Raw genomic sequence first — 27757 nt, 5'->3', positions numbered from 1 at the left:
CAAAATCCAACGCCATTTTGAGACTAGCCGAATGGATGGTGCTAATGGCTCTTGATTGTGTGTGTAATTTTGAGGCATATTATTCTCAGGATCGCCCATTTTCCTTGAATTAATAACCTCTGAACTTCTGCTAGGCCAACATGTCAGAATTCTTCAGGCTTATTCCCATGTTTCTGTTTCCTCAAGCTTTTGCTTAAGCAGATGATTTGAAAGTGGTAAAAAAAACTCATTCAGTTCAGGGCTGCATAAGAATACTTGTCCAGCATTTTAAGTGTATTCCTAGCGATTTACTCTCATATGATTTGCACCTATTTAAAGTCTGTACCTCACCATATTTTGCAGTAAGACTTAGTGCAAAATATTTGAACATAGACAAGCTGGTGTAACACTGGAACAAGCTGAAACAGTGCACATTACATTGGATTATCCATTTCTTTCTTAGGGAAAGACATGAGCAAAGTAAGCTTCAATACATTCACCCTGAGCCGAACTTTTAGTTCAAAAGCATTCAGAACCAGGTTTGAGTCACGGAGTTACGCTTTGTTTAATATTTAATTTATGCTGAACAAATAATTGCTTGGTCTCATTCCTTCCATGACAGTTAAAAACAAATTGATGTCTATTGCAAAATCCTTACTGGGCTCCACAAACTGTTACAAGAGCAGACTTGCAAAGCCTGTTGCCAAAGATCAGATAAATATCAGCACAGAGGGAAAAAGCAGAGTTTCCTACCCTAAAAAAGTACAGTTTCCTACCATATTAAGATTGAAATCATGGGCACACAGTGTTTGGTCTTCTAACACAAGAACACGTACCAATACGGGGTAGTTCAGCCTTGGAACAAGCTGTCTGGAGGTCCTGAAAAATCCCCATTCAAAGATCCTTGAAACTTCACCGGTCTGGAGCAACCACACCTAACTTTGAAGCAAGCATTGCCCTGAGCAGAAGTCTTGACCAGAGATCTCCCTTTTCAGCTGGAGTTTTACATATAAATGATTCTACATATCAATGACATATAAATGAAAAGCTAACCTTGGGAGATAAGACAAAGGAGTATGTAAATCAGGACTACCACAGACATTCGTAAAGATGTTAACAGCGTTTATTTCACTGGTGCAAGGCCCGCGTGTCATCCACCACTCACCAAGATCAAAACAAAACATCATCTTCTATAAAACAGTTTCAGAAAATTCAAAACAAAATAACAGTGGCTATAATAAACTTCATACAATACTGTATATCACTTAGTTTGTGTCATTCAAATAAGAACAAATAGGTTTTTAGCACACATGGCTTTTTTTTCTCCCCAAAAATAAAACATACCAGCACAACTCCAGTACATGCCTCACACCCAGAAATGCGTAACATCACTCCATGACATTGACAGCAGTTTGTGCTTAGAACTAGTCATCAGTTCACCCTATCAATATAATAAAATACAAAATGATATGAAAAAACTACATTTACAAAGTACAGTCCCAATCCTGCAATCTAATCTGTTTGGGTAGGTACCTGCAACCATTCCAACTCCCCTGAAGGCAATGTGGTATTTAGTGCTCCGTTGCTAAAGATTTGATTGCAGAATCGGGGCAAGTGGAAAGGTTTAAATCTTTCCACAAGCAGTAAAACACTGCCTTATTCTTCTAGATTCCATTTCAGTAGCATTTGCACAACCTCCTAAACAGAGAACTACCTACTTTCAATTACCTCACGTTTAGGAAGAAAGAAGGATAGGCTTTGAAGTAGTCTGCAGAGAAATGGCTTTCACTGAAATGACTTGGGGCTGTGAGCTGTGCTGTAGTGCACGGTGGTGATCCAAATGCTTCCAAGAGATAACCACATCTTGTTTCAGTATTTACAGTACCTGCTGCCTTCCTCTGCTTTACACAAGTTTCTTCACGAGCGAGAAATCAGAGATCTTGTTTCCATTATACGAGCATTATGACATGACTCCAAAAACAGGATTATGACGACAAATACTAGGGCCATACTCTTCATAGTCTTTCTTGGTGTGACATACTTGGAAAAACTCTGGCTATGAAAATATAAAACAAATCCTCTCAAAAACATAAGAATACATAAAGTATTAAAACAGAAATAAATAATGATTTAAAATGTTTGCAGATTGCAGCTTTATGATCTGGTATTACACCTTCACAACAGAATAAAATTAGAAAATTTAAAATATGAAGGCAATCAATAAAAGTTTGTCTGAACAAAAGACTCCTTTAAATATAGCAATAAGAAATCCCACTTTGGAGACATGAATTGTTTCCATTTTCCTCCATTTGATTCTCTCTCAGTTTTAAGAACATTGCTTTGGATCCTATACTGCTGAAGTCCTGCCTAATCCCAAGTGATATCTTCAAGAATAAATGGACTATATTACAGCTATCATATAAAAATTACTTCAGAATTATGTCATATCATGATATCCTTACTCAAGTAAAGCTCCCACTTGACCTGTACAAATTTTGCTGTGATGGAAGTTGCATGAGGATTCCAGACTGTGACATAGTTCATGCTGTCACCATTAGAAGGTTTAAAAGTTAGTACTCAGATCAAATATAGCCAGGAGAAGACATGCAATAAAAAATTCAGAATAGTTTTTCTTAAAGACTTACTGTTGAAGCCAGCATGGAACCACCAAACCAAACCGCGTAACGCTGCATGTGATGTGTTATCACTTGAACTTCAACTGGCTTGGGCTAAGAGAAACAGTTCACATTTAGTCAGTTTATGTTTCCTGGCAAGACCCTTATGAACTGAAAATAACCCGAAATCTTCACCCATCCCCTAACATCACTATCTCACACTTATTACTCAGTGTACCATACTCCCTGGGAGACCAAGTCAAATAACTCTTCCTGATTAGCACACTGAAGGACACAACAGTTAAACCCCTCTTGCCTACTGCTAAGATCACTTATCTCCTAGAAAGATACTACCAGAAATGCCCTTACAGACTGCTCACAGTAACTTCAAAATTCCTACAAAGACATGTCATATATTGCAATGCTACGAACAGATTTAATAATACATACATACACACAATTCATCTTATAGCACTGTTTTCACTGGTGAGGTGAAAATTTTGAACTTCATTTCTTCTATTACTCTCATAATCAATGCATTTGAAATTCCTACTTACTTTTATCCGACCACCGCTGAGTTCCTCACTAAGTCGCAATCTCGCATCCACTACTCTTTTCAAATCCCTTTGCAGTCGTCGTCCAAAGTCCCTGAACATCGTGGATCCTCCTGAGAGGACCACATTCTGTGCAGAAAATATAGACACACTCTTTAAATCCACCTTCAAGCAAGTTTCCCAAAAGGTATTAGGAAGCTGACATGCAACAAAGAACACCTTAAGCATTGCTCTTTTTCCATAGTAGGTCCACGGCCCCCTACGTTCTCCCCTTTTTTCTTTAAAGAAGAGTTTTGTGTAGAATATGCTATCACAAAAGAGAAGGATTCCATTAAAATAGTGAGCTAGTACTCTGTAAGTGCAGAGCAGTAGAAAGAAGTTTCAGAGATGTTCACAGTAAGCAGTTTTAGCCCAGATGTCAAATAAGGCTCTAGCCTATATTACTGTTAGTGTCTTTCCACAAACTGTAAAGTTATCTAGGACTCAATTTATTATTTTTTTAAGGAGTTAAACTCCTAAACACGGCAGCCAGCAAGTCCAACGATTCTTCAAAAATGCATCAGGCCTCCAAACAGGGCTGCAGTACTGAGAAAAATACAGTGCCTTCCCCTTTTCTGGTATTACTTCATTTTCAGAGCAGAACTGACAGCCTGATAGCGGGATTTGTGCTTGGATTCTAAAGACAGGTTCCAGAATGTCACATCCTTAGTTCTGCTGATAACGCTGCAAGGCCGTAGACTAATGCAGAAGTCATCTCAACGGTAAGGGGACTCAAAACAGGAACACTAGAACATAACACTGGTGGCAACAAGAATGCACTTCACTATCAAAAAATGAACTCTAAGTGACAGAACAGCATGCGTGCCCTTGCATAGCGCTGCTACTGCAAACCAAATGCCAGCAAGTGCTTACTAAAATCACTTCTATGCCTGAGACACGCGTTGACAAGGAGCTAGACTTACATCAAGAGTTCATTATACACCGGGCAAAGGGTTACCTCTTGGTAATAGTTTTTGACGCTGTAGACCAAAGCTGTGCACATAATGAAAAAATATGGCCAGGGAACCTGCATACAGATCTGAAGAGTTGAAGACACGCATAATAAGCATTTACTTGCAGGCTGCAGAAGTAACCGCTTGGATTTTAAGCAACAGATTACAAGTCACAAACAAGATTATCCCTGTTAAGTGAGAAGAAAGCTGTTTGCTTATTTATGAAAAAAATAAAAGTCTGTGCACATCATAAAAACCATTACAGTAAGGAAAACTTATTTCTTCATGGTTTCAGATTATCTACAATATAAAAAACTATATAACAAAGCAGGAGTAGAGATACTTAAAAGAAAAGCACACTTCCCTATAGCATTACTGAAAGATTTCTCATAAGAGGAGGACAAAGGAGCCATAGATGTAGAACAGGAGCCAGAAACCACAGTTGGTCAGAAAATTAAGCAGGAGGGTAGATTCCCCTTTTCCTGCCATATTCAAGAACATCTCCTCCCCTGCATCAAAGTGGTCATGCACTCTATTTGAGAAAACTGCTAATGGGGGGGGAAAAAAAAAAAAAAACTAACTTGAGTGATGAAATAGCAATTAAAAAGATGCCATCAGAAAATACTACCTGGAGATAATGAAGTTGGCAAAGAGAGTGAAAGCAATAATTCTGTTCAAAGCAAATTAAACTTTGAGTATACCGCATAAAGTAGACAATGCTACCACTAAAAATGGATTTCAGAATATACCTGAGAATAATTGTGTGAATACATCTGAGACCAACTTACGCAGCTACAGAGATAGTGGTAACACTGAAAGGATCTTTTATCATTCCAGGGCAAGAAGCTAAAAGGTCACAGCTTCCTCAGATTATAGCTATTTAAGTATTTCTACATGTCAAGGAGAAGGAGAAGAGGGTGTACTGGTTGAAAAAGGTGAGTCACCTCATTACCACATATCTGGAAAAGCCAGGCCATGCAGCATGTGTGATACACAAGCTGAAACCAACTGCCATCATAACATGATTATACACTGTTACAGTTCCCGTTCCCTGCACTTCTTGTCAGCACTGGGCCAAATCTCCTACTGCTTTAGCAGAAGACTGCTCACATATGGGCTTCACCAAGTCATCACAGCTCAGCAGGTCAATCTTCTGGAAGGAGGGCAGACGACAGGTAGCGTTCATGACAGAAGCAGAATCCACACACGTTCCCCCACCCCTTGAGCAAACACCACAATTCACAAAGGACACAGTGAAGGTAGCAAAAGACTGTAGGGAGAAAAAAAACCAGCAAATACCTACTCTAGAATAACTGAGCATAATACAAAGATTCCCGTATCTACTGGAATGAAAAACACTGTAAAAATGAAGTATGCTAAGTGCGGTATGTGGGTTTCCAGTCTGCCTAGGAATTTTCTAGCCTCTCAGAAAAAGACATCAAGAGTTAGGATTCAAGTATCTGTTTACAGCTGATTCATTTAAATGAGATTTCTTCTGATCCTACTGTACTTAAACACACTTCAGCTGGTTTAACAGTTCTACGCAGAGCACAGGTTTCACACAGCTGACACTGACTATCTTCCCATCTGATGGAAAAAAGCTCCAGCTGATTTTTTACTTTTACAGCTAACTGGCTGTAAGTTACATTGATTTGAAAGAATATACTTCCTTAGAAGAAAAGAATATATTTCCTTAGAAGAGAGGGTGGAAGACCTTCCATGCACTTGAATAAGGTAACCACAAGTAATAAAAGCAGCCCATTTCTAGGAGGAAACTTGGGGGTGAAACATCTAGAAGTTTTTGCAGAGCTCCACACTATCAAACACAGGGTACAGAAGTGGTTTCTTCCTGGTGCAGTGTAAAGATGCAACACAGTGTAAGAACACTCTCAGCTGGACACTTCAGACTTTGCAGCACCCTGCTGATAAGCATCTACTGCTTTCCTAATAAATACAAACTTCAGCAACACATACAGAGCTCCCCTCCTTCCAAATAATAGCCGAAAGATTTTTATATGACACAACCACACCACCAGAGACATGTAACTAGAAGAATGTATGATTGTTAATAAAAATTATCATGGGTAAAAATGGGAAGATTCACAATCTGAAACCAAGTGTTCCACGAGCAAGTGAATTAAGTTTTGTTAATTTAGTTAAAACAGGGCAATATTTGCCAAGACTGTACAGAAAGTGTAAGAAGAAATACTATACATCTCGAGCAAGAAACATCGTCTCCACAACAAAGTAAATGTATTCTAAGAAACACTATTTCTGGAATGAGTTTTACTTTAATCATGAAGAAAAAAATATATGCTTCTTTAAAATTATGATTTTCAATGTCTGTTTACCAGTTTGAGTCCCTGCTGTTCTGCAGGAACACATCTGCACTCAGACACAAAAGCAACCACGATTCAGCTCCTGTCAGACCAGCTAGCACAAGAAATGTTACGGAGCTAATAACAGAGGGAATAAGCATATAAAGGGTTTTTTTCTCAGTGCTCCTGTGCTACTAACAGTGTTAATCACTTGGGGCTTCCATTTTAAGTAGTAGGAACACCCTTCCTTTCCTCATGACCTACCATCAGTGCTTATACGACGCAGATCTAAAAGCCTGGCAATGCCTCCGGCCTTAACTTCCCCACAGCAACTCGCCCCTCTGCATTAGTGATTAACAGCAAACATCATTTTGCTAAAGCACAGATCAGCAGAAGTCAGTTGTACCCTACCTAGTCTTCTGCACGAGGACACCTACAGCTGCAGAGCGGAAAGGTAAGGACAGAGTTGATAAGGCAAACAAGCTGGGAACCATCACAGGCAGTATTTCTGCCTGCAGCTCACACACCACACAGCGGTCTGACAGCGCCATCTACACACCAAGCAGCGTATGGGAAGCTGCTCTCACACAAAGTGTGTAAAAGTAACTTAAGTTAGAGGTGAAATGAGAGATATTTACCCCTGATTAGCCTCCCTAACTCCGGATCTCTATAGGTTTTGACAATGGGTCATTACAAGCTGGGTATGCAATGGTTTAACCTTCTGAAAGATTGCCGACAAAACAAGCGTACGCCAAATCTCAATTGCAGCAGCAGGCTCAAATTGACAATTTCCTCCATTAGTTGCACACCCAACCAAAAGTCATCTCTAGGGAAAAGAGCTAGCATCCTTAAAGTTCTGTCCCACCTCCATTTCCACTGAAAACCTGGATGATCCACCCACAACGAAAGCCCACATTCTCCAACATGCTACAGCTCCTTTCTCATGCACTGATTCCTGTTCGAAAAGCTAGCTTAAAAAGTCTGAGGCCAAGGATACCAGAACTCAATCCACCCTGAATTGAATCCTGAATATTTAAACTTACTTGGCTAGAACCTTCCAGAGATATTTCTGAAACCAGGTGAATGCTCTGTCAGACATCATTTTTATCTTAAAGTCTTTCATCCATACATTTGTGCCAAAACCACAGCAAAAAATGAAGAAAATCATGGGGATGACCAATGACCTTACACTTGCATCCTTCCTACTGGCAGAAGGCACGGACCTCAGACCTGTCAATAACTGTTCTCATCACCTGTTTCTGTCAAAACTCTGGAAGTATCTGGGGAGAGACTCTGGATGGGGAAAAAGGAAGATGAAATAGAGTACGAAATAAAAGTGACAGTTTTCTTTACTACGTGGGTGGTGAGACACTGGCACAGGTTGCTCAAAGAAGTTGTGGATGCCCCATCCCTGGCAGTGCCCAGGGCCAGGTTGGATGCGGCTTTGAGTGGGTGGAAGGTGACCCTGCCCATGGCCAAAGGGGTAGGATTAGATGATCTTTAAGGTCCCTTCCAACTCAAACCATCCTATGATTCTTTGAATATAAAACAATGTTTCCAAGCAAACACATTAAGATGGTGTAATCACAGGAATTAAAAAAAAAAAGTGCGTCACTAGTAACCATTATACAATTTAAAAGAATGAACGTGCTTCATTTGCACAATGTGTGAAAGAATGCTTCCATGTGCTATTTATTGAACAGCTACAGGAACTGTCCAAACAACAGCCTTGTAAAGGTCCTGCTGCTCCAAACCTCGACATAAGGTGAGATAACTGGCCTCTTAAGAGAGATGTTGGTAAGATCAGGAAACAGGGATACTGGCAATAAAACCTGAGCGAAACATGATAGGACATCAAAACATGGGTTGCAAATAATTCTTCAAAGGCTCCATACCACATGTAATTTGTGAGAAGGCACTTGCAGATAATAATTTCTGCATGAACACTGATGAAGCATCCAAATATATTTGGTGGAAGCCCAGCACCACAGCACAGGGCCTTAGCTGGCCACCAAGCAGCACTGTGGGCAACTGGAATTGACAAACCACACAAATTAAGAGAAAATATGAATAGATTTCTGCACCTACAGTTTTAACAGATGAGAATAGAGATGTTCTTCCCTTTGCAATGACCTTGCTTAAACGAGATGGTAAGTATTAGTAACTACTGACATTGATTTACATTCAATAGACAATTGTGTAACATTGTTTTAATTACGGAAGTATAATGAAAAACAGAAAGCGGCAAAAAAAAAACATCCCAACTTTCTCTTGGCTTGTCAGTAATTATTTGCCTGATGGTTATGGTGCAGAAAGAGTAACTAACCTCAACCTTTGAATACCACTTTCCAGAAGTCACTACTAATCCCTAGCCTAGCAAGCAAAGAAATTTCTCTACGGAAACTTTGGTCTTGCAGGAGAAAAACACAGACCCTAAAGACAGACAGGCATTAAGCACTTCCTAAAACTTTCTGCAGCATACCTAAGCCTGAAGCTACTGAAGTACTACAAAAGTCACTTTCCATCTGAGCTTGGTAAGTAGCTGAACTTCCTCTTTTAACCTGCTCCAGATTTGCTCTGAATCAGTATGTCTTACTCTAGATAGGGTAACACTCATTCTAACAGGAGACAAAAACTACTGCCTTCTACATGAGAAAGCAAACCTCTCCACACTCTCACTTTAGGCTGTTATTTCCAGAAGAGCACTGCTGCTGCACAAGCAGAAAGCAACTAGGAAGCATAGGGTCTGCTGCCAATACAGCAAGAGAGCTTGCCACAGGCTATGCCTGTCAATACCTTCCTTTCCATTTCTTAAGGAAGCAGTGACTGAAAGAACTCTCTGGACTACACCCCTAGACAAGTTTAAGCAGGCTTAATCATTGTCTCCTAAAAGAATTTAGGTCTTCATGTACTTTAACAATGGGTTCAACACCTGGCTAAAACTGCAGACAGTGAACATATGCATGTTAAGATTATGAAAAAATCTATATATAAAACTATGCAAAGGGAAGACCATGAGGTAACCCTTAAAATGGGCAAAATCCAAAAACCTTTACGCACAAGAATTTATATTGCAAATGTCAGATACAAATAGAGTTCCTTGGGGACAATACTTACCTACATATCAAGCCACTATTATTATAGGTAATCCTTCTTTCAAAAATAAAAGCAGCAAATACCAAGTACTCCTCATTCAGAAGCGGCACCCTATTTGTCTTTATTTCTATTCAAAGTTCACATTTGTCATATTGGGGGAAATTGTAGCTATGCATACCATATATAAATGCCTCATGATGATGACGTTGATCTTTAGCTATCAAATTAAAGTTAATCTTATAACAGAAAGCTCATACCTTATATAACGGACGCCGGACATCAATGGGACAGTTCTGTATAACTTCATCGACTACATCCGAAATGGATTCCATAAAATCAGGATTAGCAAACTAGAATCAAACAGAACAGACATTGTATTTTCCTTCCAAGAAGAATGACGAAGCAAAAAGGCAGAAGTGAGACTGTAGAGCAATTTTGCAATAGCACTTCTAAGGGAGATAGGGGAAATAAAAGCCAATATTACTCCTGTTCACCGAGTATTCTACATTGTATCAAACCCACTTCTACACCAAAAAAGGAATTCTTATTTCCCTTGTACAGAAATTCAGATTCTCTTCCTTGGTCATAAATTCACTGTTCAAAATCTATGCACTAGGAGCCTACTACTGCATGTGACATGAGTTTGAGTTCTCCTGCAATATTAAATAGGCTGTTACTGTGCAGTGAAGTCATGTCTTTCCTTTTAATAGAAATCAGATACATCAGTGCGCAAATCAGAATGTTCTACGCAAAAGATTTCAACCCTACTAAGACACACATTAATTCCCACAAAGAAATCAGGCTTTTTTGTCTGAGGCTTTTTTGGAGGGGGAGAGGGAGGGGCTGGTGGTTTTTTTTTTTGTTGCCGTTGTATTTTTTTTTTTTTTTTTCCCTCCCCAAGCACAGAAAAGTCTCCTATACTCTAGGACAATACAAACATTCTAGGTTCTGGGTGGAAGCCCCATCAATACAAATATCAGTACAGTGCTAACATAATTTCTGCATTTATAAATACTAGAAAGTCAGAGTTGCTAATGCTAGTGAATAATCTTGGACTACTGGCCACTTTCCGTTTGTTAATTTAACACACGCTTTAAAAACAAAAAAAAAAGGTTGTAGCCTAGGTTTTGCCCTTTCAGAGATAAATTTTTGAGTAATTTGAATTATTGAGAAATAGATATTATTTTAGGATATATTATTATATAATTTTAAGACTCTCCCAAAGGTGCAGAAACTATTTGGGATTTATATTCTAAGCGAGATGAAGTATCTAACTGGATGAATAACAGAAAGCCAAAACATAAAGTATACATTGAACTGAAAGCGAAATTAGCAAATGAAATTGGCTTGGAGATCAAGAGCCATAAGAATGATGTGAAAAATCCCCAAGAAGTCAAGCTAATTTCCACTGTAAGAATTAATCATGCAAGAAGTTAGAACATTAAGATACAAATTAAAAGAGAATAATGAAAGAAATGGTGTTGCTTCACATGGAGAGTTCTCAACTGAATGAACTACAGCCAGAAATCTTCTCCTGACCTCTCCAGTAAGTATACTGATAAAAGAGCAGGGCAGAAGGGACATGTAGAAATTAGAGTTATGGTATCCAAAGCAGAGCATAACATGCTCCCAGAAAGGGGACCAGAGAACCGATTTGTGAAGTTACATCTCATAGCGAATACCATATGGCTAGAGAATGACAAGTAAAATACTTAAGTACTTATTTTAAAAGTAGAGAAATAATCTGAATTACTACAAACCCCAAAGCCTAACTTCAGGAGAATTACAAAACTTTTTCTGAAATCTTTTAAGACAGAGATAAACTGAAAATAGGATAAGATGACAAGATGGCTTTACCAAAGGTAGCTTTACCAAGCTAACGTGATACCCTCTGAAGTGAGGGGTTAATGAAGTCCAGCGAGAAATTCTTTTTGGATGCAGTACGTATCATCTACTGTGTTTTTCTTGTCTAGAAAGTCAGTTCAATTTTCTTTTCAATACAGAGCCAAGAAACTATTAAGAAATGAAGAAAATGGAAATTAGTCCTTTATCCTACTCCTAACAGTCTTTGTAGGACTATGGAAAGAGAGACTATTAAAACAACGTCTGAAATGTGATTCTATAAGAATCACATGGGCAAACAGCAGGGAGGAGAAACTATTTAGCCTAAAGGTTTAATGGTAACATAAGACTAGATGCCTATAAATTGACCGCAAACAGATTAAGGCTGGAATTTAGACAAAAGGTGAGAGAATGAGATTTTCAAATGCCCTTACAATACGAAGAGGGTAGACAAGAAGAAACTTCAGTGTTAATATGGACTTGATTAAATTTTTAATAGTTTTACAGACTGCAATAAGCTGAATAGAGAGGACATACTCTGCCGTGCTGTAACATATTAAAAATCGATTCTATCTTCTCCCAGGATATCATAACATCCTGAAGTTCACTCATACTGAACTACCAAAAACCAGACAGACTAGGTACTGTAAATGTTTCCCAAAATTGTACATGTTGCTTATTACCACACCGACAGATTTCAGTGGACTTCCTCAGGGAGAAATTTAGCATATATGCTTTATAAACTGACTGAGTATCAACAGAAAGGACAAAAAAGTCAGTGTCCAAGACTTAAAATATTATCAGTGGAATGCTACAATGCAGAGCAGTGCCCAAAAGGACTGGCAACATAACCAAATACACAGCATAAAAGCATACTAGTTTAAACCTGTGCTTAAAGAAAGAATAAAAATACTACATATAATCCGAGAATTCAAAAACTTCCTTCTCAATTTTAGATTGCCTTTAAAGAAACGAAATACGAGGGTTTAAATGTAACATGGGACACAAGAAAATAATTACCCACTGTGCTCATGTTTTTCTGCGCTTATGTTACCTGAGACTGTACAAGGCTTGAGTTAGGAGACTTACTGATTCCTCACTTCCACGTGATGGCGCACTCGCATCAAAAATCATTGTAACTCCCTCCCCCCAACACTTTATTTACACAATAAAGTGACTGTAACTTAATACTATTAGTACCCACTCTTACCTCAGGATGAAAAAAATTTCAGGCCCAAGGAACCTTTCATAACCTACATCTATAACAAACTTGTTTTTGTTGATTGCGTTGATGCCAGTATACTGTTTGATCCATTTTCGTGGATCTCCATCGTATTTAGCAAATTCTTTCACTATGTCAGGACAAATGTAACAGTATTTTTCCTGTTAAGAAATACCATGCATTAAAATTTGACAAAATAATTATTCCATTATTGAATTACAGCGTATCGCAAACAGAAAAACAAAAATATGCAACTGTTCTTACAGATAGGGCTGTTCAACAGATGTTTGTACACAAATGAATGCTGAAGCCTCAACCATCCAAGACAACACACATTCAATAAAATTCCACACCAACTCATCTAGATTAGTCTGTCTCAAAATGAAAATGCCACAAGCACTAGGTGTGAGACAACAGGGAAATTCAATGGCAAGTTTCCGTGGCAAGATCAGACCCATACAATCAGCCTACCGGCATATTTATTAAACTAAAAAGCAAATTTTAAACAAATCTCAAGCTTAAAATGCTAATTTAATCTGCAGAACATACTCAACTCTACCAAAGAGTCTAGCATGAAGATTTCCTTCTTCTCCTTCCTCTGCACTTGATTGGACAAACCAGCAGAAGCTTGTGTAATTACAACACAGTGCCTGTATTTGCGTTTTTAAGCGAGCCACCGGCAACTTGTTAAAGCCAAAAAATTAGTTCAAGGAATTTTATTTATATATTTATTATGAGATAAAGAAGGGTGTACCTTTATGGCTTTTGCTGTCTCCAGAGATTGTTCAGGAGGAATTCCTACTTCCCTCTCCCTTAGGAGTTGCTGAATAAAGTAAGTGATATCTCTACCTGCAATAGGAATATGTTTGATGCAACTTCCAATTACATAGCCTTCTGCCTATGTGGGAGGAGAGGGAGAAAAACAACAACAGAAAAAAATACGTTTAGGCATACTCATACAATGTGGAATACCAACAATTAACAGCAAAACTATCACTCATTTCTATAATACTTTATTTTGATTTTTAATCAAAAAGTAAAATCTTGAAACTTTAAAATGACTATAAGAAGGTACAAGCAACCCCCTGCCAGGTGGATATTTTTATTTAAAAAAACTTGATTACAACATATAAACAGATACTAACTAGATAACAGACACTGAAACACACAAGTGATAGACAAAAAACACATTGCACACATTACAACCCAAATTCTGATCGGATTATTTTTTTCAGGCATAATCTGAAAAGATAACATAATATGAATAGACTGCTCATGTCCTGTGTCAGAGTGAAGAACAAATAGGAAAAAGTATAAATCTATTAAAATGATCAGAAAAAAAAAATCAAATGAAATATCCAACAGTAAGTACAATGAAAACAAGAAATCTATTTGTTGATTTTTTTCCCAGGATGTATTGACTGAGAACACTGGTATTGCTGAGCCGACACTATTTCTTATCTTGCCTTTTACATACATTTCTTCAGAACTTCATATGTTTAATATGTTTTGTTGTGTTTTTTTTCCTATTATTTCCCAGTTGAAGACAGTAGTGACATAACCAGACTACTACCAAAATGCAAGAAATTAACAGGACTCAAATTTTCATTTCTAAAATAACTGATCATTCAAGCATACTATATGCTTCAGAAATACACTGTCATCAATAGAGCAGATGTTAGTAATGCACGGATAATTGGGTATTTTTAACATCCTAACAGAATTAAGCCATCTGAAATCAACCACATATATATGAACATGCATTTGTACAAGCTTGCAGTTGCTTCCATAGAATCAGAGTTCGCTAATTTCCAAAATACAAAAAAAAAAAAAAAAAAAGCACATGAAAAGCAGATACCAGGTATATAACACAAAGTGCAGGACATGAAAAAAAAGTTTGGATGTCTCACAAGAAGCATGCTAGGCATGCAGGAGATTTGACCCAGTGATATGCATTAATACTGAACAGAACTGAGGCATCACAGTAATGCAAGACAAGGAGTTACATAGAAATATTCTTCAAAAGATGGCCTAACGATTCCTTACTGTGGTCTTCATGCAGCCTGGACAGTTAAAATAATTCCATAAATAATAAATAAAGCCACATAATAAAATACAAATTTTGCCAAACCTCCATATGGAGGAAAAAAGTCCCAAACAACCAAGCAACTCTAAATTTTTTTTAAAAAAGTTTACTTTGACAGTTCTTATTTTAAACTATAGAAAATAAATTGTATGCTTGTCCAAACGACCAATATTTTCAAAATGCACCCTGCTACATACCACAGGAATCACATGGGTCACTCCATCACCACTGTCAATGACGATTCCAGTCAAAGTACGTTCTCCAACTTGTCGTGATGTCCAAGAAGCAGCTAAGGCCAACACTGCCTATATGAGAAACAGTACACATTTAGAGGCAGGCAGAACGTGCTCATTTACAATCTCAGAAGGTAATGTTTCAAGCATTATAGACATGTGCATATGGAAGACTATACATACTGCAGCTATACTGTACTTTAGAAGTATATATTCACTTTGTTCACCTGAACAGCAATGTAAAGTCCTGGTATGTTAAATGATTCAAACATGATTTCTGCAAGATACTCTCTGTTTTCAGGTGTATTCAGTGGAGGTTCTGTCTGAAAAAAAAAAAAAAAAAAAAGGAAAAGATTGAAAAAGCTCCTCAGTAGTGTCCTAACAGTTAATGTAATGACTAGCTCAGTATGCTAATAAACTTTTAAAATTCTTAATGAACTCAAAAGTCTCAAACAATCTCCAAAGCTAAAAATACAGAATTCATACAATCTGGGGAGAGCAGCAAGGAGGTTATCTTCCACAACAGATGATTTAAATTAAGTTTTCAAAGGAAAGTAACAATCATGTTACAAGAAATGTTGTTTTGTACCATACTGTCTCACTGCGGCTAGATAGAGTGGCATGATTTCAACACCCAAATGTTCACAAAGAATAGGAGAGTAATGTGTTAGAGTAGCACAGCTGATTTCAGAAGGACTACTCAGAGGAAAAAACACAGTACTCAATGCTTAAACGAAGGGGAAAAGTTTAATCATATATACTGTGCGCAGACAATCTTTGAAGATTCCTCATGTCCCAGATATTCCTACCTGGAAAAGGATGGAATGCTAGAAATATTTTGCAGGATTCCACATAAGCAAAGATTTCTTCTTACACACAACCATATAGCGTAAGCAATCACATCCATACCACAGTTTTTTTACAAATACACTTTCACTCAATCTGTGCAAACTACTAAATGTTTAAAAATCAACAAGTTTAAAGCCACTAGCACCATTCATTCAGCTAGTCTCGAAATGGCATTGGATCTTGAGAATGCAAAATAGAAGTTTGTTGCTGCGCTGCTCAATTTTTAGATCTATAGTGTATGCAGCATAACCCAGATCAAGGAGCACAACGTGACGGAAGTCAGGCTTCAGAGGAAGACCTCCATGTTCATGAAGTGCACTGAGCAACTGTGGGCTGAGACACTGCCACACTTGCTTGGTGCTACAAAATAAGACATGCTGGGGAAATGGGATGGCTGCATGTGGCCTACACTCAGTTTTAGCCAGGCGGTGAGAGATACCATAGAGTTAGCAGGAGGTGGAATTTTTGTTAAACTACTCTAACATAAGATACCTAGGGAAGCAGTCGAGTCTCCACCCCTGAAGGTATTTAAGAGATGTGTGGACATGGCACTAAAGAACATGGTTTAGGGATGGACCTCAGTAGGCCAGGCTGAAGGTTGGACTTGGTGATCTTGAAGGCCTTTTCCAACATAGATGATTCCATGATTCTGAGTCATGTCCAAACTAGAACCAACAAAGAGCTCCTTTAAATGAAACGAAAATGAAAAATCTGGAGATAAACTAGGCATAAGGGCAAACGAATATAAAGAATAATTTTTAAAAAGTCTATTGCAAACTACTTGTTAAAAACTAGTATCCTAATTTGATCTTTAAGAGAAATTTTCATACATTTGTGCTTTACCACTAACATATGGTGCTCTACTAAGCAAGAATATCCTCTACTACGTTGTAAAGTCAGCCAATAATTTGAAATAAAAATCAGTTTAAATAAAGCAATTAAAGCCTTTCAAAAACAAAATCCAACCTTCAGTAGCCTACATCACAAAATGAACAGAATTTGGTTCTGATGCACTTTCACAGATATTTTTTCCAGTTGATGAAGAAATGTAAGACATACGGAGAAAAATCCTCTAACAGAGCTTGGAATTGGAAGCTTGTGCTTGGAATATTATTCACTTTTCCTCTTAGAAACATATTCTTGGAAAAATGTTGTTTTCCTTCCAAAAATGTTTTCTTTCCCCAGTCTCAATAACTCACCATTAAAAAATAGTGATCTTCAGGTTCAGCTCGTAGGTATTTAAAAATGACCTGCTCCATGAATCTCTCCATGAGGTCCCAGTCTTCAACAATACCATGTCGTATAGGCCACTGAAGCAAGAAAACATGTCAACCTTCTAGACCATATGAGAATAAACAAAACCAAAAATAGCAACACTGAAAGCCCACAAATCCTTACGTGTTCTGCAAGAATGAAAACATCTCATCTCATGGTCACATTATCAAATCCTCTATTTTCACTTTAATTTAGAGTTAACTACTTCCAAGTTATCTGTACCCTCAGGTAATTCCAATTGCAATTTTATGTAGCAGGACTGCAAGCCAGACTGTGTTTCATCCCACTATTGTTTTGTAGCAGCACTGTATTTCAATTTCTTTTTGTATCAATTTTATCATTTAGAAAGTTGAAAATTATACTCATATTCAATATGTCTGCCAATCTAAAAAGAAATAAAGACCATACAGGCAATACATTTCTCAACATATATTCTGATATGTTTACATTTTGTTCAATGTTAAGAACACAGATGACATTTAAGTAATACAGTAGGATGTATAAAATATGATTTTTTCCACATAATTCATAAGCTGTTAACATCTTGTAAGTACAACAAGTCCTCTAGTAGGATATGGAAAATATGATTCACACAGAAGCCACACTGAAGACAGCCTTCCACAAAGCAATTGTGACATTCCCTGAAGCAAAAGTATCCAACACGTTCCCCAATTCATACACCACATTAAAAGGAGTCACTTTTAGCAAGAATTTAAATATTCAGTGTTTATGACTATTTTAATAGCGAACCATTTTGAAAACTGAACTGCACTGTACAGTGGATATTTACAAAAGTCATCAAGCACCAATCACACAGGGCAGCACTAGTAAAACAGACTTTTAAAAGAGGTAAGGCCAACAAGCCTTATGCAGTTGTTGAAATGCCACAAAAATATTTTACAAGAAAGCCAACGTGTTTGTTAAATAGCTATCAAGATGTTCTAGGACAACACATAGTAATATAAAAGTGAAAATTTGAGAAACCTTCTGAAAAAAATACTGAATATTTTCTTACCTTTGTAGCATAGGTAGGTTTATCTATGGCTTCATCTCCTATGAAAAAGTCCAGATCATCAACACCTTTCATTACCCTCCTCTGAGCCTGGTCACCTACTTTGGCTGATTCTCGGATTGCAATACCTTAAAATAAAATCAAAACAAATTAAAGCAAAATTAAAATAGCTAAAAATAAAATTGATACGCATATTTTAATTAAGATTTCTTTACCAGGAATAAAAATTGGAATATAGAAAGTTGCCAGAAAGCAGAAATTATATCTACTAACAAACCAATAAAGCAGAATTCATTCTCAGCGCGCTCTCAGGTAGGATTTTGGTCATCTCTCTCGTTAAAGTAAATGATAACTCAGAAAAAATCTCGAAAAATGCATTTTGTTGTGGCCTACAACAGTCACTAAACTTGCACAAGTACAACACTCCACCAAAAAATACTCTTTAAGTCAGCAAGTGACGTGATTTTCTCAGTTTCTACTCTGAGAATTAAGAAAAAGAGCACAGGAGAAGAAAAGCTATGTACTTCAGAAATAAGTATTGGAGTCATTATCCCCATAGGTGAGAACAAGGAAGCAGGGAGGGGAGAAATCAATTTGCAGTGCTACAAAGAAATCTTTGGAGACTCTCATGTGTCCCATTATCAGCCTGCAACTATCACTAAAATTATTAGATGGCTGCTATAGGCACGAAGATGAGACAGCAAAAAAAAAATCTGGGGCAAGCTATAAATAAAAATGGAATGAAGTACTGTAAAACACTGCTTATTTAATCACACAGAGTAGAAAACACACAGTAGACAGGCATCATCCACAAACACACCGAACTGTACCAGGACCAAAAATTACCGACAAGCAAACAATTCCTTCAGAAACACATTCAAGCCTCCACACATCATCTCAGTTTTATGTAACAGTATTTAAAACAAATTCATGGGAAACACCTGCTATCCCACATCTTTAACATAAGACATTTAAATTTTTACAAAAAAATTACATTAGAAATTTTTACGTTAGATTTTTTTTTTAAACAATACTTACAACGGTTAGACTATAACCAGTAGTCTAGAAGACTCTTTGGCCGCCTGATTACCCTTTTTTATTTTTTTTAATCTTTATACCTTCTACTGTGAGTATTCAAAAGGCAGGCTAGACGCTTTAGTAACGAGTTAACTGATGAAGTTCACAGAAAGTAAAGACGGTGTTTAGTGTAATTAGAGATTAACTGTGAGACAGTAAGTGCCATTATGGAACTAAATATGTAGTCAGTGCTACCATCTATACAAATATATAACATTTGAGAGGAACTTTTAAGACTACAATTAAAATCAAGAACACTGAAAACGTGTAACATTTTAATTTAAACAATTTTAACATAGAAAACAAATTACAATAGTAATTCTGCTCAATAAAACAAATGGGTAACAACATTTGGTTTATATTTACCCACTAAAAATGACCATTATCTAGTCTTTTTTTGACTATTGAACTCTCTGAAGCCCCAGACAAACGTAAGTAAGGCAGACGCCACCTGCACTTCAGTACTTAATTTGATGGGAAGCCTTCCCCAGATTATCCAGGCAGTAACCATGGTGTCAGGTAGACAGGAGGTGAGTTGCATTCTGTCTACTCAAGAGTCCTGGCAGAAACAGAATGGAGATAAAAAGGAAATAGGACTGGAGGTCTCTTCATGTTTGTCATAGCAACCAAGAGCTCATTTAATGAGCAACAGCCATAGCTAACTGCAAACAACAAGTTCTGTTTAGCTACACTCCAGCCAACGATGCTAACACGGTGAATATCACTTCCCAGATGGACAAGAGACTACGAAGGCCACGCTGGGAGTTGGAAAGCAAGCCATTTACTCACCAAAGTGCTCAGTAATAAGCAGTGTGCATTGAGTACTGGAGGGACAAAAATAAAAAGCTACTCACATGATGGAATAATGAACTGAGGTTCTGTATTCCCTGCATAGCCAAGTTTGGTGTACCTGGGAAAAGAATGATCAAAAGGTCATTAGATGCATTAGATACACAAGCAAAAATTCACAACATCTCTTAGACTGAAGGCCAAACATGCACATACCACGTCTGTATTTTCTACGTTATGCTTTGAGGTGTAAACCTGCTGCAAAGAAAACTCAGAAGGCGTAAATATTCTAGGTGCTATTTTTTAGACACTTTCAGCTTTTCCAGAGATTTCGGAAGTGGATTTTCAGAACCGTGAAATCTGTGCGCTCAGCTCTTACTTTCTCCATCCTGTTCATCAGCTATGACAAAATTTGGGCAGGCCACATTGTGATTAAAGGAAGATGGAGATCTTACCTTTCAGAAAGCTAATATAAGTGAAGTAGTCATGAGACATGGCATATTTAATACTGTCAAACACAGGAGAGGGGGAAAGTGTGCCTTAAGTACAAACCACAGTTCAGAACTTCAGTTTCCAACCCAGTACAATTTCTTTTCATGCCTTGCACAAACCACTCACTCTGCCACAGGTATGGTGTGGTAATATATACATACTACACAGAAGCAAGCAGGCATTCATAAAATACAGAAGATGGTATGAAGCAGTGTCTGTCTGTCTCATTATACATATAATAAATATTTATCAACTAAAGTATAAAGAAGAAAATAAAAAGAAACAAGTAACTTGGGAAGGAAAAAAAAAAAAGAAAAGGAATTTTGACACAAAACCCAAGATCTCTGCATGACATTACTGGCTACAGGCTGGCTCAGGCTTTTAGCAATTAGAAATAATTAGCATCCCAGACTATGAAAAATAGCTCTAATCCCTAAAATAAACAAATACATTCAGAAGCAGTTTCAGAAAAACAAAAATTATTCCAGAGACTGAACTTTTCCTCCAGTATTGTCATTAGACTGATACAAAGTACAACAGCAGCAAGATGCGAGGGAATGAGCATTACTCACACCCAGTTTTGCCCTGAAAACCTAAAGCCACAAAAATCTTAAATAAGACCAATCACAAAATCACAACCTAGGTCCTAAAGTGAATTTAGGATCTTCACCTACAGCCTGCTCTCAATATTTGCAAACTACATCCCTAAAACCGAGGGTTGTTTTTTCATTAACAGATTAAAAAGTTCTCTTCATGGAGTATTCAGCATAAAAACACTCATTAAGAGTCAGTTTGCTTAGATAAAGAAATTAAATCAAAACTGAATTGGCAATGACCTTGGAATTTAAATATTATATTTTCAACATCTCTTCAAAGCTGTAGCTTCAATAGACTTCAAGTAATCTTAAAAAAAAAAGCCATTTTCCCCAAGGCTAAAAAGACAAGGACTGTGTTTTGGGGGCAAGGGTTTGTTGTATTTTTAATCATCATTAGACTGAAAGCATATGCCTGTATAATCCAGAATGTTTATGCATACTTTCTATGCCTCTCAAAAGATATAATCAGGGCATTAAATTAGACTGATTTGTAAAGAAGGCCATTACTAGCAAGAATTCTTCTTCTGATAATTACTGCTTCGTTTCTGCACATTTTAGAAGGAAGGCCACCTTGGGAATACTGTTGAAACGTACCCAACAACAAAGCAGGCGTTACACTGCGATTTAAGATGCATTACAGGATACTTACTCTTCATTTGTCTCTCTGAAAGGGGTTTGGCTTGCATGCCCATAATGGCATCCAAGAAAACCATTTTTGGCTTCAGAAGGCCTACGTCTAAGCCTTAGAAATGGCAATCATGCAGAAGCCTCATGAAATCATGAAAATATCAGTCATACCTCAGCCCTCCAAGCCCCACTGACACAAAATAAGTCGCTATATACATATATACACATATGTATAAGTATATAAATATGTATATAAACTTTTTAATACTATTTGTATGTGTGTGCATGTGCGTAAATTAAAATTAAAAGGTTCCTGCAATACAACCCAAACTTATTTCTTAAGCTAAACAGTGGCCCAAAGGGGAGTTCAGGTTGCCATCTTTTCCCTTTCCAAACACTTGCCAAACTCATCAAGTCAATCACGGTATTAAAAAGAAAACACCCTCAAAGAGCCAATCTGGGGCAGCAGCCTCTAAAAACATTACCTTATAACCCAAATAGGGATCAGATCCCACTAGAAGAAATACTTCAGCAGTTACCGACAGGCCATAGCTCAGTATTTTGTCACTAGCTGAATTTTCTCTGCTCCAGAAAAATCTCCCTGATATTTTTCAGTATCAGTGAAAAGAGTTCCCTTGGAAGAACGTACCTCACAGAAAACATCATCCGGAAAGGTTTCTTTTGCATGCCATTAATCCATGAAGGATTAATATCAGAGCTATATAAATAACTGTATTTTCAGTTTCGTGTTGAAGGAAGTGGAAAAAAATCATGTTCAAAAACAAACCAAAAAAAAGAATCTATTTAGGACCAAACAAGACACAGAGACTTCCCAGTGTCTGTGGCATATTTCAGGTGTTTTGACAAAACCACATGAAAGGGAAACTCAAAGTACTCTCAAAGCCACTGAGGAAGAAAAACGATGCAAACAACGCTCCCCTTTCTTACCCAGCCCACTCACTCAGAGCATCGCAGACGTGGCCCCAGACTTTCCTCCTGCCCAGCAGGACCTGAGCACGTCCCACCTCCCAGAGCAGAATCCAAGAGTCCATTAAAGCGTTGGGTGACCCACTTTCAGGACCTCCTACAGACCTTGTTCCCTTTTATACGAAACACTTGAATATTCATTGACCTGAAAGGCTCTGGACTTAAACAGTTGGGGAGGTTACCTGCTCTCCAGTCCCTTCTCCAATGAATATTTAAGCATCTGAAACATGGTTTTCTTTCTCCTGAGCAACAGCCTAGCAGACTAATGGTAATGCGACATCTCATCTGTAAATTACACAGACAGCTTTAGGGAATGCGTATGTCAATTTAATTTCATTAAAAGTAGCAGATTTATCGCTAGTGAGATAGGAACCTGCTGGAAACTCTACAAAATGCAGCATATTGGAGACTTCATTAAAGATTAGGAGAAATGTGATCCAACAGATGAAAGCTAAATTATGAAAGGGGATATGAAGGAAATACTCAGTTCTTAAAAAGTCACCTGAAAATTATGTATTGTTGAAACAGTTTCTAAAAATTAAAAAAGAAATGGGTTTTAATATATACTATTTTCCCAGGTGATCAGTTAGTACACAAATCAGTTTGACTAGCTTCGGCTTGAGGAACGGTAAGTCTAGCCCCTGCCTCTCCTGAGGTCCTTTTGAGATACTAAAAGAAATCCAAAGAAAAATGAAATGTACAGGAAGATGACTGCAAAGATGTAGAAATAGACCAAACCTGTAAAAGATATATGGACCCCTCAGCCACTTTAAAGAGGGATATATTTGGGAAATTTCTTACTAAAGCATAAAAACAACATGATTTAGGCATATAAGACCACAAACTCAAACAGTTGCCTTATCCATCTCAAAACAGAAGACAATGTTTCTCTGGACAGCTACGCAGAAGAGCAAGGCCCAGCTATGAACATTTTCAAATTTCCTTCGTTTCTATTGTTTTAAAGGTTGGAACCAAAAAGCAGTGTGTTACATCCATAAACAAGCTCTGAAGAGAGAAAAAATAACGAAGAATATCAAAAAGGCTAAAGAAAGTCCTGTAAAGAAACAAAAAAAAAATAATAACTTCTGTAATGGGAAAACTTCAGATGATGCTAAAACTTAGCAGTTTTTACTTCCAGAACACCTGTCATGACATCCTGCCATAAGCAGATTGTATTTTCATTATTACAAATACGCCTGAGAAACTTGCAGTGCAAGGTCCTCATCAAGATGTGGAAAAGCACTTCTGAAATGAAAAAGGACACGACAAAGGAAGGAGAACAAAGAAAGAAGGAATGCAAAGTAGGAAATATCAAACCCCAATCTATTATGTCTGCACGATTTACGAAGAAGCACCACCAGCCACTACAGTAATAAACTACAGATCAGAGCTATAGCTTTAAGAGAGTCTAGCAGGACTGGGGCCTGTGATTCAGACCTTTACAGGACTGAAACCTGTGATTAGAAACAACAGCTAATTAACCCATGCTCCTTAGACCCAGAGCAGCAATTAGAAAAATGGCTGTTTGCAAGTCTCACGTGTAAAGGGTAGAGGTAATACTTGCATAGAGCAACCCATTTCTCACCAGAAACATATAACGGGGGGGGGGGTGAAAAATGTAGCTGGAACATTGGCAGATGTTATCTCTAATAGCCCAGCAGCAACACACACACACAAAAATAAAAATTAATAAACAAATACACAACGCACCCCCAATTTTTAGACAAGTTCAGCTCACTCCACCCAGAAATCAAGCAGTTACCTCTAAGCTGATCGGTAATGCGCTGCCAAAATAAGTTTTCCTTACTAAAATAAAAATGAAATGACTTGAGTAAAATAAACCCAAAATAGAAGTATTCCTCAGTGTCTGCAAACACACACAATGAAGAGAAGTATTTTGAGCCACCTCTGTTTTGCACACCCACCTACCAGCATGCTGACGTCCCACCACTAAATGCCAGTTGTTAAAACCAGTCATGAAGTTTAAAGCTACTTAAAACAGCAACATCAGAAAGGCCTGGGAGTCCTAACCAACTAAAAATAGCATGCCCTTCTCCACAAAAAGAGTGATAGCAACACGTAACCTGACCGCCAGAAAAACCTCACGCAAAGAAAATGAAGACGTAGCGCATCAAAATTGGACAAGTCATTTGCAAATACTAATGGAAAAGAGCAATCATATCCAATAAATTGTTACTGCGCTCTGCAAACATTTGTCATAAATGGTTCTCTTTTCATTCATAAAGAAAAAGTCATCTGCCTAATACAGGAATGTTAACCTGTTGCTATGACAGTAAGTTTCTCACCAGAACCCTGTACCTATTTCCTATACACCCATTGCTGCTTTTTTGAGGAACTCCAGCGTTGTGCAGGACCGAGGCCTATCGCTGCTAAAAACAGTAAATTCACCCAGGCTTCTTGTGCACAAAACAACAACAGAAAGAGTCTTTTCACAAACTTCTTAAATCCACTTACACGAAAAAAACAGGGACTAGTCCCCAGACAAAGCACCTCATTCAGTACCAGACACAGAAGTAGAAAAGTGTATTTTATATACGTAACGTTCCACAGCGCGTCTGCATATACCTTTTCATTTCCGCTATGCTCTTCCAAATGTTTCATCTGAAAGCCTTTTCATGAATAATTTGAATGAATTGTTTGAAGCTTGTAGCCCAAAGTAGATTCATTCTAACAATAAGAAGGTTTTCAACCCACACAGAGGAAAATTCCAGAGACTGTATCAGTGAGTCAAGCTACTTTTGTTCAGAATATTTCTTCTTGTGCTGGAAGATCATTTATTTCAGATTTAGTAACCTCATTGCTAAAAGCTCTTCAACATGTAGGTGCTCTGCAGCAAAGCCAAGCAAAAGTCCCATCAGAAGAGACACCACGTTGTCTCATGAATTAAGACTGTTTGGAGGCATGGAAATTAAAAGTCCACTTGGGGGATATCCGAACCCTTTCTGAAACAAACTGATATACAAGCACACACACGTCCAACAATTTTTGCCATGCAAGCACTAAATAGATTTCAGAAACTCCACTTCAATTATTATTTTTCTGCAGGCACGCAGTAAGCTATTTTCTGTCCTTATTTATTTTGTACAACTCCTGGTCAGCGATATCTACTGCTAGCGAAAGAATGGAATCACTTCACAAACTTAGAGCAAAGGAGGTCTCCTGAAAGACACAGATGTATTTTGTGCATTTTCTGGATTCTGTAGTTTATACTGTAGCTTTTGTAAAGGATTCACTTAGAGTTCCCCTCGCTTCCCAGGAAATCTCTTCAGAACTGCGAATCGATACTCCTGTAACACCAACAGCTCTGTGCAGAACAGACACTTAAAGCATCTTCAGAAAATAAACAGATTGAACCTGGGGAACTACCAAGGAGTAGCTAATGCACACACAGAATCAGGTGCAAGATGAAACCCATTCTTATTCTACTCCCAAAGTTTTCAGCTACGGACTCCAGTATTCTCCACTGAGAAGACCGAACTGATTTCTTCTAATATAAGGTATAAACAGAGACAGGACAAGAGACTTCTTAAAATTTTGTCACAGTTTAATAAAGACATACTTCAAAATACAAAACCCTTTTTCAGAAGAAGGTAAGGTGACACCACGTCAATGTAATGTGCTTCCCCTGGTTATCTCTTTTTTTTTTTTTCTTAATATGATAGCTCAGTTTTGGAAATCTTAAAGGTAAATTCCAAGCATTACATAAATTAAAATAGTGCAGCAAGCTCCCTGCAGAAGGAAGATCTATTATCGTAATAAATTAAGGCAATCAGTGACCCTGAGCCACAGCCTGACAGGTGAAGTTATTGGCTGAACAGTTACTCATGGACCGGTGTCTCCTCTCCTCCCGAAAGCTCTCCGTAACTGTTGGGCCAAAGGAAAGAGATTAGCAAGAGCACATTACATATCCAGTACCTTCTTCATTACCGCTCCCTCTGACACTTCCCACTCCCAAGGCACAACCAACTTGATGATGACTGGTCTTCTCTAGCCACAGACAGGTAGGTAAGACCTGTTCCTCTGAGAAGAGAAATGCCTCCTCAGCACTGCTTCTGCAATTTACATTCACTTGAGTCCTTGGAGCACTGAGAATTACAAAACTCGTGGCTTGGCTAAATGTAGAGTACATCTCACGTTGACTTGACAAGGGTTAAGAAGGGATGACCTAACACCAAGAAACACCGCTAATATGATACAGGTGGCTTTCCTCTCTCCGCTGGCTGAAGGCAATACCCCAAAAGGCTTGAGGAAATGTACACTCCTAGAGGTACGATCAGATACAACCCATCAACACCACCGTGGTCCGGCCGCTGAATGCAAGGGAGATGCCACAGTGCAGCAAGTACACCTCACCTGGCCCACAGTCACCTCTGGTGTGCAACTCCCAAGCAAGACAAGCACAGGGCTTCTCTCAGCATGCAGCCACTCGAAACACCACCTGTGTTTTTAGCATTTTAGCCCTATGATCGTTTAAAGTCAGTGAACGCGAATGAAAATTGGACTCATGGGGAGAAACGGGCACAGGGAGACAGAGCATCCCCGGGGGCGACACGGCCTGCCCTGCTGCGGCTGCCAGAGGGGAGGAAGGTCAGGAGGAGAGAGAAGAGGAGGAAGATGAGAAGGAGGAAGAAGAGGATGAAGAGGGCACCCGGCGGGGGGGAGCAGCGGCCTGCCCAGCGGCAAAGGGGCCCGCAGCGGATAGAGGGGACCGGGACACACAGCATGAGCCTGGCTGGTGACAAAGGAAAGCCAGACCCGGAGAGGGAAAAGGACGCCCCGCCGCGCCCCCCCAGCACAGACACCCCCCCCGTCCCACGTACCCACACAGGGACCGGCAGCACCAATCCGCCCCCCCAGCTCCCCGCACTCACCCGGTGCCTCCGTCTATCACGCAGGGGGGCAGGTAGCTCGCCATGCTGGGGAGCCGGCAACGCGGGTCCTACACCACCACCACCACCACCCGGGCCGCCGCCGGCTCCCCCCGGGCCGGCCCGGCTCGACCTCACTGCATGGGCGGCGGAGCGGCGGCCGGCACCATGCAGCCGCCCGGCAGCGCCGCCCCCGGGCCGCATGCGCCGCCCGCCGCCACCACACG

General features: G+C 38.7%; 1 protein-coding gene across 1 annotated transcript; it reads right to left on the bottom strand.

The window, feature by feature from the left end:
* Positions 1–1084: 1084 nt before the first annotated feature.
* On the bottom strand, positions 1085–27724 carry ACTR3B (actin related protein 3B). The gene is given in 13 exon segments (XM_040548533.1): positions 1085–2035; positions 2625–2708; positions 3152–3277; positions 9812–9904; positions 12607–12623; positions 12626–12779; positions 13373–13516; positions 14902–15009; positions 15165–15260; positions 16986–17096; positions 18077–18201; positions 20005–20060; positions 27534–27724. Coding segments are annotated over 13 exon segments (1254 nt in total). The 5' UTR covers positions 27578–27724; the 3' UTR covers positions 1085–1939.
* Positions 27725–27757: the final 33 nt, after the last annotated feature.

Source organism: Cygnus olor, chromosome 2, assembly GCF_009769625.2.
Source record: "Cygnus olor isolate bCygOlo1 chromosome 2, bCygOlo1.pri.v2, whole genome shotgun sequence".
Lineage (NCBI taxonomy): Eukaryota > Metazoa > Chordata > Aves > Anseriformes > Anatidae > Cygnus > Cygnus olor.
This window is presented reverse-complemented; position numbering and strand designations above follow the sequence as displayed.